Source organism: Bos mutus, chromosome 19, assembly GCF_027580195.1.
Source record: "Bos mutus isolate GX-2022 chromosome 19, NWIPB_WYAK_1.1, whole genome shotgun sequence".
Lineage (NCBI taxonomy): Eukaryota > Metazoa > Chordata > Mammalia > Artiodactyla > Bovidae > Bos > Bos mutus.
In genome coordinates, this window is record NC_091635.1 from 35,616,971 (window position 1) to 35,634,323 (window position 17,353).

Here is a 17,353-nt window from a genome sequence, read left to right on the forward strand (position 1 = left end):
TGGTGCTGGGAGCCTGGCTGCATTGTCCACACCTGCCGAGGGAGAGAAGGGATGGTGGCTGCAGAGAACAGGCCAGGGAGACAAGTCTGAGGCTCTCTGGGGGCTCCATACTTCAAAAACATGCAGACGTGAAACTTCTGGAAGACCTGCATTATCCACTTTGAGATCATCATTATTGTCATACTATATCCCCCACACTGCCCAGTACATGGTGGAAACTGCAAGCTAAAGGGTACTAATCCCTCCCATACCAGTGAAGCAAAAATCGTATTCTAAAAGTATGTTTCTAAAACTTCACCTCATCTGGTGGGGTTGTTAAAAACAGATCCCAGACTCCTTTCCTAATGACTTGCTTTCAGAAAGTTGGGAGTCCCAGAGCCCAGACCTGAACCTAGAACTTGATTTTTCTTTTTTAAAATAGCTTTATTCACTCCCATGTTATTCTCTCATTTCAAGTGTACAGATCAGTGGTTCTTAGTCTATTCATAGAGGTGTGCAACCGTAACTACAATCTAATCTTAGACTATTTCATCACCTTAAATAGAAGCCCCATACCCATTAGCAGTCACTCCAACCTCCTCCCCTACCTCACACCTGAAGCAACCACTGATCTACTTTCTGTCTCCGATTTGTCTATTCTGGACATTTCATATAAATGGAATAACATAGTACGTGGTCTTTTGTGTTTGGATTCTCTCAGCGTCCTTTTTATGGCAGAATAATATTCCATTGTATGGATATACCATTTTAAATGTACCCATTCATCAGTTGATGTGCACTTGTGTCCACTCTTTGGTTATTATGAATAATGCTGCCACGGACATTCTTGTAGATGCTTGGTGTGAACATGTCTTTTTGTTTCTCTTGGGTATATACTTAGAGTGGAACCATTCATCATATGGTTATGTTTAACTTTTTGAGGACCTGCCAGATGCCATGGCTGCACCATTTTGCATTCCCACCAGTCGTGTCCGAGAGCGCCAGGCTCTCCATAACCTTGTCAGCACTTGTAATTGCCCAGTGTTTCTCAATCCCAGGAAGTTCTGGAATAACTTTGGGTCAAAATGATGATCCGAGGTAACCATTCCTCAGTCCAATCTGAGACACACAGACATGACTCAACACTGAGGTAATAATGTCAAAACTATGGATACTGTACTATCATCAGGCGCTGTCTCAAGTATTTGGTATATAATAATTCATTTATTCACTCCTTAACCCTCTCATACAACTCTGTGAGGGTCATTTTACAGACAAGAAAACGAAGGCAGGGAAAGGTTGAATAGTATGCCCCAAATCATACATTTACATGATGGCTCTGGAATGGACTAACTCAGGCTGTCTGGCTCTGAGTTCAAGCTCATGACTCCACATCCTGCTGCCTGTTGAGTATTAGGAAGGCACATGAGTGTTTCCATTGGAGTTTAGGTGCTCAGTTGCGGGTAAGGGTGGTTAAGGTCCCTCAGTATGTCCTGTGGCCAATGACAGCAGATAAAACATGTGTGTGTGTGCATCCATCTAATGTTCAGTTCAGTTGCTCAGTCATTCTGACTCTTTGTGATCCCGTGGACTGCAGCATGCCAGGCTTCCCTGCCCATCATCAACTCTCGGAGCTAGCTCAAACTCATGTCCATCAAGCCAGTGATGCCATCTAACCATCTAATGATAGATGTGCCTACTTTAAATAAGCCCAAAGAGGCTTATTCAAATAGGAGGCACCCAAAAGATATATTGGGGAAATAATTAATAATTTAAGAAATTTACAGTGGTACTCCTTTAAAATGTCAAAATATCCTAGTACCTTTAAAATACAATCATTTTAAAAAATTCAAATGTCAATATGATGACTTAAGATAACTCCTACTGTGGAAGTGCTCTTATTTTAAAAAATTCTTTTTTGGCCATGTGGCTTGCAGGATCTTAGTTCCCTGACCAGGGACTGAATCCAGGCCATGACAGTGAACACACCAAGTCCTAACCACTGGACCTCCAGGGAACTCCCCTGGAAGTACTTCAAAACTACTTGCCCAGAACCAGGAAGGGCATGAATTCTCAGGTGTGAAAAAAATATTACAGGTGAACAAATTTTCATTACTGCACCGTTGGTCCTATAAAGGACAGGGAAACAACCCCAAAGTCCACCAGTAGAATGCTGGTTAAGTACATTGCCGTGAACTCTGAAGGTTTTTAAAAAGCAAAGAGCAAAACAGAACAACCTCATTTTTGCAAAAAGCGGGGGAAAAAAGCATGTTAGCATATGCACAGAAACAACAGAGGAATAGATATCAAAATATTTTCATAGAGGAGAAAAGTTAAATTATGGGCCCCTTTAATTTTCTGTGATACAGTTTCTTGTAGGACTTGAATTTTATAATAAATATCTACTTTTTCAGTAAGCAGAAAAAAATCAAATCCAATTAAAAAAGTACATAAACACATCCATGATATCCCAAAGTGACTATATTATCTCTAATGGAAGTCACAAGATGACTAAAAATTTTCACTGTTTCAAGTGGTTCCTGTATCACACTTTTATGGAGTCTTAGAATGAGGTGGATCTGAGAGGTGATACAGTTCAGTAGTTCAAACCACTTTTTAAATGGCATCGAGTTCTTTCTTCAAATAATATGTTAGGTAAGTATCCGGTGGCTAGTGAAGCATATTCATGGAACTTCCTGGACCAAAAGAAGAAAAGTTTGGAAATCGCTGACTGAGCCCAGTAATACAATGCTTTATTTCTGGTTACCAGCCGAAATTCTTCCATGTCTGACAGCCAGCATTTTACAAGGAGGCTTGGAGTCAAGAAAATTAAATGTAAGAGTTGAGACTCTGGCTTGGGGCAGATAAAGTACTTATAGGCTTTTAAAAGATCATTTCCTTTTAGCATTTATCTGGAATTCAATGCATTCCTCTCTGACCATCTTGTTCCGAAACTCTATCAGACTTGATCTTCTCTCTAATGGAACCCCCATGAAGACATTGATTCTCTGGTACTATATTCTGTATTATCATATTAAATATACTCCAAGGCCATAAAGGGAATTTCAGCTTGAGAAGGGATCATTCAAAAAACTGAACTTGCAAATGCCTCGTCCTTTCAATAACAGGAGACTTACGTTCAGATTGTTCCAGTGAACCTAGTGAAATAAGCCTAACGGTTAAGATTTATTATCTTCTAGGAATTCAGAGCTGGAGCCTGTGCTATTTGTAAAACAGCAGACTGTGGGTGGTGAATCTGTATGTAGAGGCAGTAGACAACCTAGATTTTAAAGTACCTTTCAACTTTTAAAATTCTTCATTGGAAAGTTTTTACCCTTTCATTTTGACTGAAGATTTGTCCCATAGTTGGAAGGTAATATAAACTCTTCTGTGCATAGAAAATCTTTAATAGACACAACAGTTTCAAGAAGGTGTATGTCTGGCTGTCCCACATCTATTCAGAATCTCAGTCATCCTGCAGGGACTGATATAAATAAAATAAGGGAGATATTTGAGCTTTCTTGGCTGTTCTGGGTTCCCAGGGTCATGTATGACTATACAATCTAGGTGGGTGGCCCTAATGACAGAGTTAGTTAAAAAAAAATTGCAAAGAAGACAGGTCCAGAAAAATGAGAAGGGGAACCCAAGTGGAGAGAAAAGTAGAAGAACGTTAAAGCAAAGAGAAGGCAAAAAGGAACAGTATGTAAGTAAGACTGATGAGGATGAACTGGAGAGCGGTTTCCCCAATATAGGCTGCATCAGGAGAAAAATGTGGCCAAGACGAGCAGTGGGACCTGAAAGAGAAGTGGGGGAGGGTGAGAGAGAAAGGGGGTGTGTGGAAGGCAGAGCATGGAAGTACAGCAGGAAAACTGCTGTTTGTATTCCAGCCCACAGTGAGGAAACGAACGCCAGCCTCTCCGCGGCTTTTCACTAGCCTGCACCCTACACCGAGGCTTCTGTTCCTTCATTAGTTCCTCCACTGATGGAGCCCCGTCCCTCTTCTGATATGCTGAGTAACAGCCACTCACTGGAGAAGCAAGGCCAAGAGGGAGAGGGAGCAAATGCATGAATGAAAGTAAGTTTTCTCAATGGGAAATGGTTTGCTGCTGGCGCTTCTATGAAATTGAGGAGGGAAACTAAATTCAGGCTCATTCAATCTACAGTTGGACCTGCCAAGGCAGAAATAAGCAGAGGATGATGGTGAATACCAACAGCTACACATGATAAAGGCAGGACAAGGAGCTAAGGAGCAGGTGGAAAGCAACTGCATGTAAATGAAAAAGAACTGTATGTAAATAAGAGATTGGAACAAATCCGTGACTCCCCATATACAGGCTGGCATACGGCCAGGTAGGAAGCTTTCATATTACAAGCCTTCCCAGTTAAAAATGGTTAACAATCACCCGCTCTTAACCAACTGGGCACATTCCTCACCTAAATACATACTGTCATGTAGTTCAGGGTATCTTAGTGATTAGAAAGGCCGAAAGATGTGGGGACAATTTTGATTCACTTTATTTAACCACTGAAATGTACTACTTCAGTGTATCCGTACTTATATGTGTTTAATTTTATTTTTGCAGAAAGAAATCTGCCCACAAAATCTTCCCGGCTGTATTATTCTGATCGCACCAACTTGAACTGAACACAACTCCATAGACATCAATAAACTGTATTAAAAGAGAAATCTGATTTTCAGTATAAGTAGAAAATAGAAAAGAAGGAAAAGAGTATGTCTTAGGGAAGTCTTCTTTGGAAAATGCCTTTCAACAAATATTTTTTCCTTTGGTGATTGTCCTCTGTTAAGTCATTCTTCTGGACCTAGCGATTACCATACTAAGTAAAGTAAGTCAGAGAAAGATAAATATCATATGATACTGCTTACATGTATAATCTAAAACAAAAATAAAAACAAAAAACTTATTTACAAAACAGACTCACAGACACAGAAAACAAAATTATGAGGACTTCCCTGGTGGTGCGGTGGATAACAATAGGCCTGCCAATGCAGAGGACACTGGTTCAATCCCCGGTCTGGGGAGATTCCACATGCCAAGGAGCAGCTAACCCTGTGTGCCAAACTACTGGGCCTCTGCTCTAGAGTTCGTGAGCCCCAACTACCAAGCCTGCGTGATGCAACTGCTGAAGCCTGAGAGCCTAGAGCCTGTGCTCTGCAACAAGAGAAGCCACCAAAATGAGAAGCCCATGATCCGCAATGAAAAGTAGCCTCCATTCACCATTTCTTTTAGAGAAAGCCCACACAAAAGCAACAAAGACTCAGAGCACTCAAAAGTAAAATAATAAATAAAAATTAAAAAAGAAAACAAAATTATGGTCACCAAAGGGGAAAGGGGGGGATAAATTAGAAGTCTGGAATTAACAGATATACAATAGTATATGTAAAATAGATTAACAACAAGGTTCTACTGTATAGCACAGGGAATTATATTCAATACCTTGTAATAACCTATAATGGAAAAGAATCTGAAAAAGAATATATATATATATATACACACATATATATCGGAATCATTTTGCTGTACACCTGAAAGTAACACAACGTTGTAAATGAACTATGCTTCAATTTTTTAAAAAATGCAAATAACTTTAAAACACTACCTTATGGTAAAGAAGCATATTTTAGTTTCTGCTCTCCCCCCACTGCCCCATACCCAAAAGTAGCTGAATCAATTTTTGTACAAAGAAGAGACTGGGAGAGCTAGAGAAAATGGAAATGGGATAAACTGGACAACAACGCTGGTTGTTCCAACGTGCCTGCTTCCCCAGGTGCCAAGTGATTGGGGTGCTGAGATGTGGAGACAAGTATGAACCCTGAGCAAGGACTGTAGCACATCTGCGAATAAAGCTGGTTTGTAACGGGGTCACTCGTACAACCAGCTCATTTTCTAAATTGAAATAAATCAGAATGCATAAACTCACTGTCATCCCCACGTACTGCTGCCTTGGCTGTTTGGTCTAACAGAACTGATTTTGCTTGAAAAGGAAACTTGCAGGTTCTGTGTTGCTTGATTCTTCAAAAATCCATTACAGTTGGGAGCTCTTAAAAAAACCTCTGGTGTTTTAGTCACAGTAATCTTTAGACAACATATTAACCCACTAAAACTTAAGAGAAAAGTAACATTGACTGAAATAGAATTAATCCAGTAGTCTATTTCAGTTCAGTTCAGTTCAGTCACTCAGTCGTGTCTGACTCTTTGAGACTAGTCTATTTAGTGGGCACGTAATAGCTCTGACCCTGAGGGAAGCTTCTGGAGCATCTCTAAGTTTTAGAAGACTGGCTTTGCAAAATCCAAGGTCCTATGGACAAATAAGTGTGGGAAGTATTATATACTACGGCTCCCTTTTGGAGATTCACAATGTAGCTATTCTGTAATGACAAGATCTATTAAAATCTGTATAACCAGGTGTTTCCCTTACTTAAATGGCTATGAACCATCTTAGTGGTGGTTATGAATGGTTCTAGACTGTATCCAGCTAAGCTGAAGCTCTAATACTTTGGGCACCTGATGTGAAGACCCAACTCATTGGAAAAGTACCTGATGCTGGGAATATTGAAGGCAAAAGGAGAAGGGGGCGGCAGAGGATGAGATGGTTAGACAGCATCACTGATTGAATGGACATGAATTTGAGCAAACTCTGGGAGATAGTGAAGGACAGAGGAGCCTGGCATGCTGCAGTCCAAGAGGCCGCAGAGTCGGACATGACTTAGCGACTGAACGACAATAACAATTCTATCTTAGCTTACATAGTAGCTTAGATGGCCAGATTGTCTTCTAATTGCCTTCCAAACAAGACCAATTCCAGGGTTCAGGTATAATAATGTACCTTCCTTAGACTTGTAACTATTTCCTAGTTATGTAATTTTGGGGTTTCTACTACCCTTGGCTGGGACTCAGTGAAAGGTGGGGGAGGAGAAGCTTAAGATGGATGAGAGGACTTGAGAGGAATGTACACACAGCACCCATCAGCTCTTTCATTTACTGGAGAAACTGATGAGGTCAAGATAGAAAGTGAAACTCCTATCCAAGACAGTTTGCTGCTTTCAGAAAAATCCCTCAGTCTCCCTAGTGCTACACCTGGGAAGATAGGAGTTCATCCTGGGTGACTGATGACCCAATTATGAGTAGCCCAACTCTCTTCCCTGGCTGGACTAACCCAACTTGAACAACTCTATTTCTCATTGTGGCTCAGTGCTATTGGAGGTTCTCATGCAACACTCATTTCCTACTCCCTGGTCTGTTATAATTGACTTTTTCTACCTCTTCAACTAAATAAGTAAAATGTTGGGTAGCACCGGACAGCCCATTATTATCTTTGGGGAACAGTCAGCCCTTCCAACTAAGAGAAAAGGTGCTTTGCATTTGTCATCACCTCTTCTTCAGATTCTTATTAAAAGATGTTTTGGTGGAGTGGGTGGTCACAGTAGCAAAATATATACAGCAACTGTATATTCTAGGTCACGGCTATTGACTTACTATAGGCTTAAGTTTTCAATTTCTTACAAATGAGAAGAAAGTCCTTTTTTCCCCCTGCTTCATTACTACCAAGGTTGAATTGATGCTGCTGAGCTATGTTCATACTCTAGAGTGGCCTTTTTTTAGCCCTAGAAAAACAAAATCGGCCACTTTGGAGAGCAGCCAGTCTCCTCGGGCACCTTCCTCTGTGACTTTATAAACTTCAGAAGAACCGGCAGGTTTTGAAGAACTGGTTAGATGATCTGTCTTCTGGAAAATTGTCGTCATGTCATTCTTTGTTTACTGTATAATTAAGATTTCTTTTTCCTATAACTGAGCTAAAGATATTTTTTTCCACTTCCTGTGCAAACGGCATTTTCACATAATCCTAAACACACACAGTCACTCATAGTGATGAAAAAGCTTTTACGTCTTAATAACTGTGATAATACTGAGGCCCGAGATGACCCTAAAGACAAAGTTCTCTTGGCTGGATTTCTCACAAATGAGGGCAGCGTGAGCTCTCAATAATAGGCTGGGCAGTCAGAAATAAGACCCAGGGGATCCTAGGAATAGACATACACTGCTCTGGACTAATCCTATGAGGAAAGACACCTGTCTGGAGTATTATCAAGAGCCCCTCTGCCTCCCTGAGCAAGGGTGGAGTGTGGTGACCCCAGTTGGGAGTTTGGCTTTGGGGTAGCTTTGCTTTGGGGCACAGACAGGAAATATGGGTCTTGGAATGACATTAAGAAAAGATATTCAGGATTAAAAGATCAGGGGATAAAGAGCCCACTGAAAACGCATTTAAAACAGGCGAAAAGATGGAGACAACTGAAAGCATCTGTCCTAAATCCTGGGAGCAGACCCTGTCATTAGAGAGAAGAGTGGGCTCTTCCTCCCAGGCAGAGAGTGTGAGAACATGGCTGAGTCTTAGTCAGGAGGAGGGAGGCAGCTTCAAAATCAGAACTGTGGGCCTAAAAGTATGCACCTGCAGCCAGAGAGGAAAAAAGCCAGAGATCCTCACTGGGGAGATGGAAAGAAAAGCTGTGCTATATTTGGGATGGAAAATAAAAGTGGACTAGCCGGGAACAATGTTGCTTCCCTACGGAGAACTAAACCCAGACCTTGCCCTGAGACTCAAAGCTACCATGACCTGCCCTCCATGTGTCTGGGGAGCCAGGATCCAGAAAGATCACTTGCCCACTGAGCCTGGAAAGACCAGGTGGTGGACTGAATGTTTGTGCCTTCCCTATATATGCTGAATCCCTAATTCCCAAATGTGATGGTGTTTGGAGGTGGGGCCTTTGGGAGGTAATGGGATTTAGATGAGGTCATAAGGATGGGGCCCTAACGATAGGATTAGTGTCCTTCTAAGAAGGGACCAAAGAGCTTGCTTTCACTCTCTCTCTGCCATATGAGGACACAGCAAGATGCCTGTCAGCAAATCAGGAAGAGAACTCTCATCAGGAAATGAACCAGCTGATATCTTGATAATGAACTTCCCAGACTCCAGATCTATGTAAAATAAATGTCTGTTGTTTAAGCCACCCAGTATACGGTGTTCTGTGATGCAGCCCAGGCAGACTAAGAGCAGGTGTCTGCAGGTGGGGGTTCCACTCTCCCCATGGTCCAGCTCAAAGTGCACCTGCTCCATGAAATCTTCGCACCTTTCTCCCAGGCAGAATTTCTCTCTTTTTTGCACAACTCTCTGTTTGCACTTTGACTCTAACACTTAGCCGTAGTCTTCCTTGAAATACTGACAGCTATGTATTAATTTGTTCTCACCTTATTTTCCCCTGCTCAAGTCGCTTCAGTCGTGTCTGACTCTTTGTGACCCCATGGACTGCAGCCTGCCAGGCTCCTCTGACAACGGGATTTTCCAGGCAACAACACTGGAGCGGGTTGCCATTTCCTTCTCCAGGGGATCTTCCTGACTCAGGGATCGAACCTGTGGCTCCTGCAGCTCCTACTCTGCACCATTTAGTCCATTTCACTCCCTGAGCCAATCCTAACTGAGGCAGGAAGTACTAACATTGTCCTAATGTGTCACTTAATTGGCCCTAACATGAACGTGGCCTGTCAGCTGCAGGATAGCTTCCGGGTTTCAGAATTCTCTCTCCTCTCTTTTCCTTGGTTTATCAATGTGCCCCTGTTCTTATAACCTGAGTTTTGTATATTAGTTTCTGAGACCACTTCTGCCCCACTGTCAGCCCCGCCCCATAACAGGTCTGCCAGATAAAATATGAGATGAGCCCTCTTTTAGGATAAGTATAGCCCGTGCAATATTTGAGACATACCAAAAATTTACTTGCTGTTAATCTGAAAATTCAAACAACTGGACATTCTGTATTTTTCCTTGCTAAGCCAGCAACTTTCTCACCCTAGCAGCTCATGACCAAGTAACCTGTGTAAGAGGGGAATGTTGTCTTCTTGCCTGTACATCTTCTTGAGGACCACAGTCCTGTCTATGAAGCTTATGGCCCCACTCCAGGGGCCAGGACTCTCCTTTTCACTCTGTAGTTGCTTGTCTGGCTGGATCCCAGTGCCATTCATTCTGCCTGTTGGTCTGAACCTCTGCCGTGAGCTCAGTTCAGAGCTCATCCAGGTCTGAGCGTCAGCCTGTCCTCTGAGCTGTTGCGATGGCCTGTCCCATTTTGCCTTCAGAAAACTCCACGACTTGCAAATGATTCCCAGGATTTAACTGGAATATCTAACTATTTCCCACCAGACTGTGACTCCCCCAACGGGCCAGGGATTACTGTTTAATGAAACCTAGCACATGGCATGATGCTTTACACATTGTTGGTACTTCATGATACATTACTGTTAATCTAAAGTTAAAAGATGGTGTTATAGGTTAAATTGTGTCCCCCCTAAATATATGTTGAATTCCTAACCCCAGTTCCTCAAAATGTGATATTATTGGGAATTAGAGTTGTAGCAGATGTAATTAGTTAAGATGAGGTCAAACTGGCATAAGGCAGGTCCTTAATCCAATATGACTGATTCCAAAGAAGAAAGACTTCCCTGGTGGTACAGAAGATAGGAGTCCATCTGTCAATGCAGTGAACACAGGTTCGACCCCTGGTCCAGGAAGATTCCACATGTCACAGAGCAACTAAGCCCATGGGCCACAACTACTGAGCCCGAGCACCTAGAGAAACCACCACAAGGAGAAGCCAGCACCCTGCAACAGAGAGCTGCCCCCGCCCGCCTCCACTAGACAAAGTCCACACACAGCAACACAGACCCAGTGCAACTAACAGTGAAGAAATACAATTACACAGGATGCTCGGGGCTGGTGCACTGGGATGGCCCAGAGGGATGGTATGGGGAGGAAGGTGGGAGGGGGGTTCAGGATGGGGAACACGTGTACACCCGTGGCGGATTCATGTTGATGTATGACAAAACCAATACAATACTGTAAAGTAATTAGCCTCTAATTAAAATAAATAAATTAAAATAAAAAAATAAAACAACCTAAGTTAATAATAATAACAAATACAATTATAAAAAAGAGAGACACACAGCCAAGAGGATGCTAGCGAAGACACGGTCACACAGAGGGAAGACAGCTATGTGAAAATGGAGGCAGAGATTGGAGTCGTGCTTCCACAAGCTGAGGAATGCCAGAGGCCACCAGAAGTTAATAAGAGACAAAGAAGGACTCCTTCCCTACAGGTTGCAGAGGGAGCACTGCCTTGCTGACAACTTGATTTAGACTTCTAGTCTTCAGAACTGTTATAAATTTCTGTTGTTTTAAGTGACCCAATTTGTGATACTTTGCTACGACAGCTCTAGGGAACTACCTTAAGGATTACATTATGGACCCAAAAAATGAGAGTCTAGAAGAAATCAAATAATACTAGAGAGTTAGAAGGGGCTGACTATGAGATTATACAACTATAACTTCTTTATGCGTTGTCTCCAAATTTCCTCAAACAGAAACATCATAATTTGTGTTCCTTTAAAAATCTGAACCATATGATTAGAACTACATGAGTACTATGGGTCAGAGGTTGGGCAGAAGTAAAGGCTGTGAGTCCCTCAGAAATCCTCCGTGGTCTGCACAGAGGTGGGCACAAGAGACCAAGATCCACGGTGAGAGAAACTGGCAAGAAAGGTTTGGGAGGTATATCCCTGTGGGGTGGCTTTGTCAGGAACCACGGTTTCCATTCTGTTGCCTTCTGTTTTCAGAACCTCAGTACTTTAATATACACACTTAAAAAATGAAGACAATATCACTAAACATTTTTCATACTTCATTTCTTTGTTAATTATTCCCACATTTCATTAGCAGTGTCATGAGTTTATGAAGAATAAGTGCTACTGGTTGGGTCAAGCCAGAGTGACCAAATTCTAAGGCAGCAAATAACTATCTCTGTGTAGTTATAGGGACAAGAATTCTCTTGGCCATGCAACTATGGATTACATTTCAAATGAGAAGTCCATGCACAAGCTTTTGGAGATGTAGGAAGTGGAATAACACCAGCTACCAATCAAATCAAATCAAATCTTAGACAATCCTAATGAGCCCAGTCTGCACTGAGACACACCAAGATATAGTCCAATTTATTTGTCCATAGAACTTCCATGGACCTTTCATTCTAGCACTGTATGATATATGATAATTTGTGCATCTTCAGTCATGTCCAACTCTTTGCAACCCTATGAACTACAGCCTGCCAGGCTCCTCTGTCCATGGGATTTTCCAGGCAAGAATACTGGAGTAGGTTATAATTTCCTGCTCCAAGGGATTTTCCTGACCCAGGGATAGAACCTACGTCTCCTGCATTGGTAGGCAGGTTATTTACCACTGCGTCACCTGGGAAGCCCCATGTTATATAATAATAATGATGTTTATGGCACCCCACTCCAGTACTCTTGCCTGGAAACTCCCATGGATGGAGGAGCCTGGTGGGCTGCAGTACATGGGGTTGTGAAGAGTCAGACACAACTGAGCGACATCACTTTCACTTTTCACTTTCATGCATTGGAGAAGGAAATGGCAACCCACTCCAGCGTTCTTGCCTGGAGAATCCCAAGGATGGAGGAGCCTGGTAGGCTGCCATCTACGGGGTCGCACAGAGTCGGACACGACTGAAGTGACTTAGCAGCAGCAGCAGCAGTGAGTAGTCACCATGCACCAAGGACTAGGCTGAGAGTTCATATGGATTATTTGATAAAATCTTCCTATCACCCTCATGAGACAGGAAAGAGAGACTTAAAAGGAATTAATCTGCACAACTGTTAAAAGGAGGCAGGATTCAAAAGTTTCCAAAGTCTTCCTCTTGAAGACTGTACAATTGATGGCACTGGGAGTCCTGCTGGCGGGGAACCATTTAATTTCCTGCTCTTTACAGGCAATATGCTAACAGTCTTCCATCTGCTAGATCAGGGGTTGATAAACTATAGCCTGGGGACCAAATATGCCCATGCCTATATCTCTACATATAGTCTCTGGCTGCTTTCTCAAGGACAGAGACTGTTCAGCCCACAGACAGAAAGCATTTACTATATGACTCTTTACAGAAAAAGTTTTCTGATCACTGTGTTAGATCGCTGAATCGTTTTATTAATACTAACAGATCTATTAAAAAGGGATTATCTCAGTTTTAGAGATGAAGAAACTTAGGTTCACAGAAGTTAAGCTCTTGTTCTAGAACAGTGTTTCTCTGATTTCCAAAATATAAAAGTTGTATTTTTCCATAGAATTGCCTTTTGTCTGCCAAAGATTGGAGATGGTGCTAAATGTGTATTCCTCCATTTCATGAAAGAAAAGACATTTTAATATCCAAGAATGAGCATTCTAATTACCAACAGTTCTTTTAGTGGAATAAATTTAATTTTATGAAAAGCTTTTTCTCACCCCATTTTGTAAAGGGTGGGTGAGAGTGCAGTCATGGACCAGCATGAGTTCAAGAACTGGCAATTGAGGGTGACTTCCTTAAGAAACTCATCTAGTAAGTGGCAGAGCCAGAGGTCTCAAAACAGGTGACACTTTCGTATCCGTTGGGACTGTCCATCTACCTCTGACCCATGCATTTCTTCCGTCTTCACTAGAGCGGGGAACCATGCTCACGCCAAGGGAGTCATGCATCATTTTTCTCCATGTCTTTCTTACCATCTCTCTTTCCTCTGGCTGATTTTTGTTTGTTTTTGTTTTTGGCTGTACTACACTGCATGTAAGATCTTACTCCCCCATCCAGGGATGTGTGGAAGTGTAGGGTCTTAACCATTGGATTGTGAGGGAAATCTCAACCTTTGGCTGTTTTGATTAAAACTAAACACTCAGGACTTCCCTGGTGGTCTAGTAGTTAAGAATCCTCCTGCCACTGCAAGGGACATGGACTTGATCCCTGGTCCGGGAAGATTCCCACATGCCTTGGGGCAACTAAGCCCCTGTGCCACAAGTACCAAAGCCTTTGCTCTACAGCCCGTGCTCCACGACAAGAGCAGCCCCCACAGTGAGAAGCCTGTGCGCCGCAACTAGAGAGCAGCCCTCACTCTCCACAACTAGAGAAAGCCTGAAAGCAGCCAATGAAGACCCAGCACAGCCAAAAATAAGATAAATAAGAAAATATGAATCTTTAAAAGAGACTCAGTCTTTTTAAAATTAAAGTAAAAAATACTCAGTCTTTGTTCTTTAATAAAACAAATAAAAAATAACCCCCGCTTATTTTTTATCTTGCTTTTCCCCACTTTTTAAACTTTTTATTTTGTATTGGGGTATAACTGATTAACAATGTTACAATTTCAGGTGAACAGTGAAGGGACTCAGCTGTACATACATATGGATCCATTCTCCCCTAATCTCCCATCCCATCCAGCCTGCCACATAACATTGAGGAGAGCTCCATGTGCTATACAGGAGGTCCTTGTTGGTTATCCATTTTAAATACAGCAGAGTGAACACTCTGAAACCTGACTGAGCTCAGTTAACCATTTTCTTTTTATGACAGTTTGATCTGTTTGCCATTGAGGAAAATGATCCATATGAAAATACCAACACAATGACATTACAGACTTCTTTTTTAGTGTAAGCCACGATGCTAGAGGCTCTTAGGACAGGAAGAAATTAAACGACTTTATCAAGCCACTGAGACTGTCCAATCTGAGTAAAATAGTTTGAATGTATGTCTTTCTAGTTTCAAGGTCTTTCTATAAGGGATCAGATCACAGACTATAAGGAAAAGCCTCGACCTCCATCGATAATTACCATCATCTCTTTAATACCACATTGCTAGAAATTGTTCTATTATAGTGAACTACCACAAGTAGAGCAGTCAAGCTATTTAAAAATACAAGCAAAAGTTAATAATGTAAAGTGACTATGAAGGCATTTTAAATTACATTCATATTCTTGAACAAATGAGAACATTCAAATTATTGCACTGTATATAACTATATAATGGCATATATTTAAATATTTCTGATTCTGAACTATTCCTCTATTTTTTAAATTACATTAATAAGATGAGAAGTACAAGGGAAGTTCCAATTACTCCTCTGATCTTAGGCTGAATATTTTTAAATGACTAAATGAAACTTACTGTGTATTCTGGTCCCAGACGTTCATTTGGGCAAGACGGAAAAGAAAAAAGAGAAAATGATGATTAAGACCACACTTATATCCAATATAAAGCCACAGAACTAACAAATATTGCTGAATTATAATTATTAAAAATGTGGCAAAGAAACCTTCTGAGAATTAAACTTTCATAAACACTAAGTGTCTCCATGTTTGCTCTTGAAACTCTTTCATATGATACTTCTGCGGTTGGGTAGATAAGGAGTGTAAGACAAGATTCAATTAGCCTATAGGTTTGTGGCTAATTAAAAACTAAAGAGTTGGCCTTAGAAAAGCAGAATTAAAGACTAATAATTCCAGTAGAGCATTTCATTAACCACAAAGGAAATCTTTTAAGTGGAAAAGCAGCTTTTAAAACCAATAAAAATAGCTTGTTAGGCTGATATTCAAATGGGACCTTGAATTTTCATGTGTTTGAGGTCAGGAACCAAACCTTTTAAATTTTTTGGCCAGTTTTTAGCTCAGTATCAACATTTTGAGTGTCGTTATTACTCCACTACAAGTTGAGGAGGAAACTGATTTTCATATTATCTGATTGCAAAGGAAGTGGTTTGGAGCAGAGGGACCCAACAGAACCTTTTATATAAATTATAAAAATAGTCAAGTTTTGTTCTGTGTGTGTGTGAGGGGGAGGGTGTCTGTAAAGCAAAGAAGTCAAAATAAACAACTTGATTGTGAACAAACCACACCTTAAAATTACTTAGGGATTATTGAGAAAAGAAGGAGAAATAAGGATAATGAAACCTCTAGAAATGTCACTAAGTAGAGCTTCCTTTTTCTTCTCTATATGCTATTTACAATGATCACTTCAAGAAGGAAGATAGAATGGTTTAGCTTAACCCCTACAACCTCCTGCTAGGAAGAGTGTTGACTTAAAAGTATGGAGACAAAGGGTCAGGGAGGTGTCACAGGGCTCCTGTGAGTCCCTGCTGGGATAATCCATGCTCAATCAGTGAATCTGAATCCCCCTATGTCCTTGCATGGATGCTTGTAACATATTGGGTGTACAAAGACTTACCCGTAATTGTGTAGGGATAATAGTTCCACGCCTTCTCTGTTACATAAAATATTTTGGGAACAACAGCTCTAGCCCAACTAGGCAGTTTGCTAGGAGGAAAGAAAGAAAACGACAATTAGAGTCTGTCCAGTGCCTCACCCTGCTACCATATCTTTCCAGAGAAATTGACTGCTAGAGAAATCAGAGGACTTTTATTTCTGCTCTCTCCACAGCAACTTGGTCCCTATCTCCCTGGTCTTCATCACGGTTAAGCTGTCCTCTGTTGGTATTAGTATTTAGGCCACGTAGGATGACCATAGACAATAGAAGGCAGGAAAGAGGTTCAGAACAGATTGGTTCCCCAGAAGGAACCAACACTGCCAATACCTTGATTTCAGACTTCTGACCTCCATCCTGGGAGAGGATTAACGTGTGTTGTCTTAAAGCCATCCAGTTCACCGCATTTGTTACTGCAGCCCCAGAAAACTAAGGAAACGACAGAGCCATTTCTCTGGAACAGGGACCCGGGCAGCCATTTGCAAAAAACATTCTCAAAACAAGGAAAACCCTAGGGCACAGGTCCCAAGACCATTAGTAACCGAGGACTAATTAAGTTTTGCTTTGCTTCATTCTGTTTTCCTTCTGAGGCAAACTTCACAGCTTTCTGCAGGCCCAGAAAATTCCTTAAATATTCCTGTAATATGTTTCCATGATTTCACTGCCCCCCACACTCTACTCTGGGGCTTTCTGTTTTTCCGGCTGCTACTATCTGGTTTTTCTCCTGTGCTGGTGCCCACAGCTAAGTGTCTGGGACACCAACGTCTAGCAGTACGTCAGACCCAGAGAGAGGACACAGACTCTTGGCAGTTGACAATAAAAAACATCAAGAAGCAGTTGTGAATTGCAGGCTGATCTAGCTAAGAGAGTGGGGACCCCAAGGTAACAAACCCCATATCCCCTTCTTGGACACGGGGTTTAAATGACATCCAGAGCCAGTAAAATACTGTGCACCTTGTATGTCTTCCCAAATTGCTTCTCTTCTTTCTGACAGTACCCAGGACCTGCTTTTTAAAACACAAATACATATCTCTGATGGTTGGCCAGACCTAACTCAAAGAAAGCTCTGAGCCGTTTATCATGGTTAAAATAAATGGGGAAATCAGAGGCCCCCCCTGAAGCCGGGTGGGCATCAGTTGAAGGACACTGTTCATAGGTGCGCTGTGAGAGGCATGCAGAGCAGCATTATAATTCACAGGCGAGTTCTTTTTGCTGCTGTAATGCAGAATGTCTCACTCTCATAAAATCGTT

At 41.7% G+C, this 17,353-nt stretch overlaps 1 protein-coding gene across 1 annotated transcript in view; it reads right to left on the reverse strand.

Annotated features, from left to right (window-relative positions):
• PITPNC1 (phosphatidylinositol transfer protein cytoplasmic 1) overlaps positions 1-17,353 on the reverse strand; it is a 264,102-nt gene that overhangs the window by 98,101 nt on the left and 148,648 nt on the right. Inside the window, exons 3-4 of the mRNA XM_005887768.3 lie at positions 16,067-16,155; positions 15,011-15,018 (exon numbers count right to left, since the gene is read on the reverse strand). Coding sequence (XP_005887830.1) covers positions 15,011-15,018; positions 16,067-16,155 — 97 coding nt within the window. The remainder of the gene's footprint in view (positions 1-15,010; positions 15,019-16,066; positions 16,156-17,353) is intronic.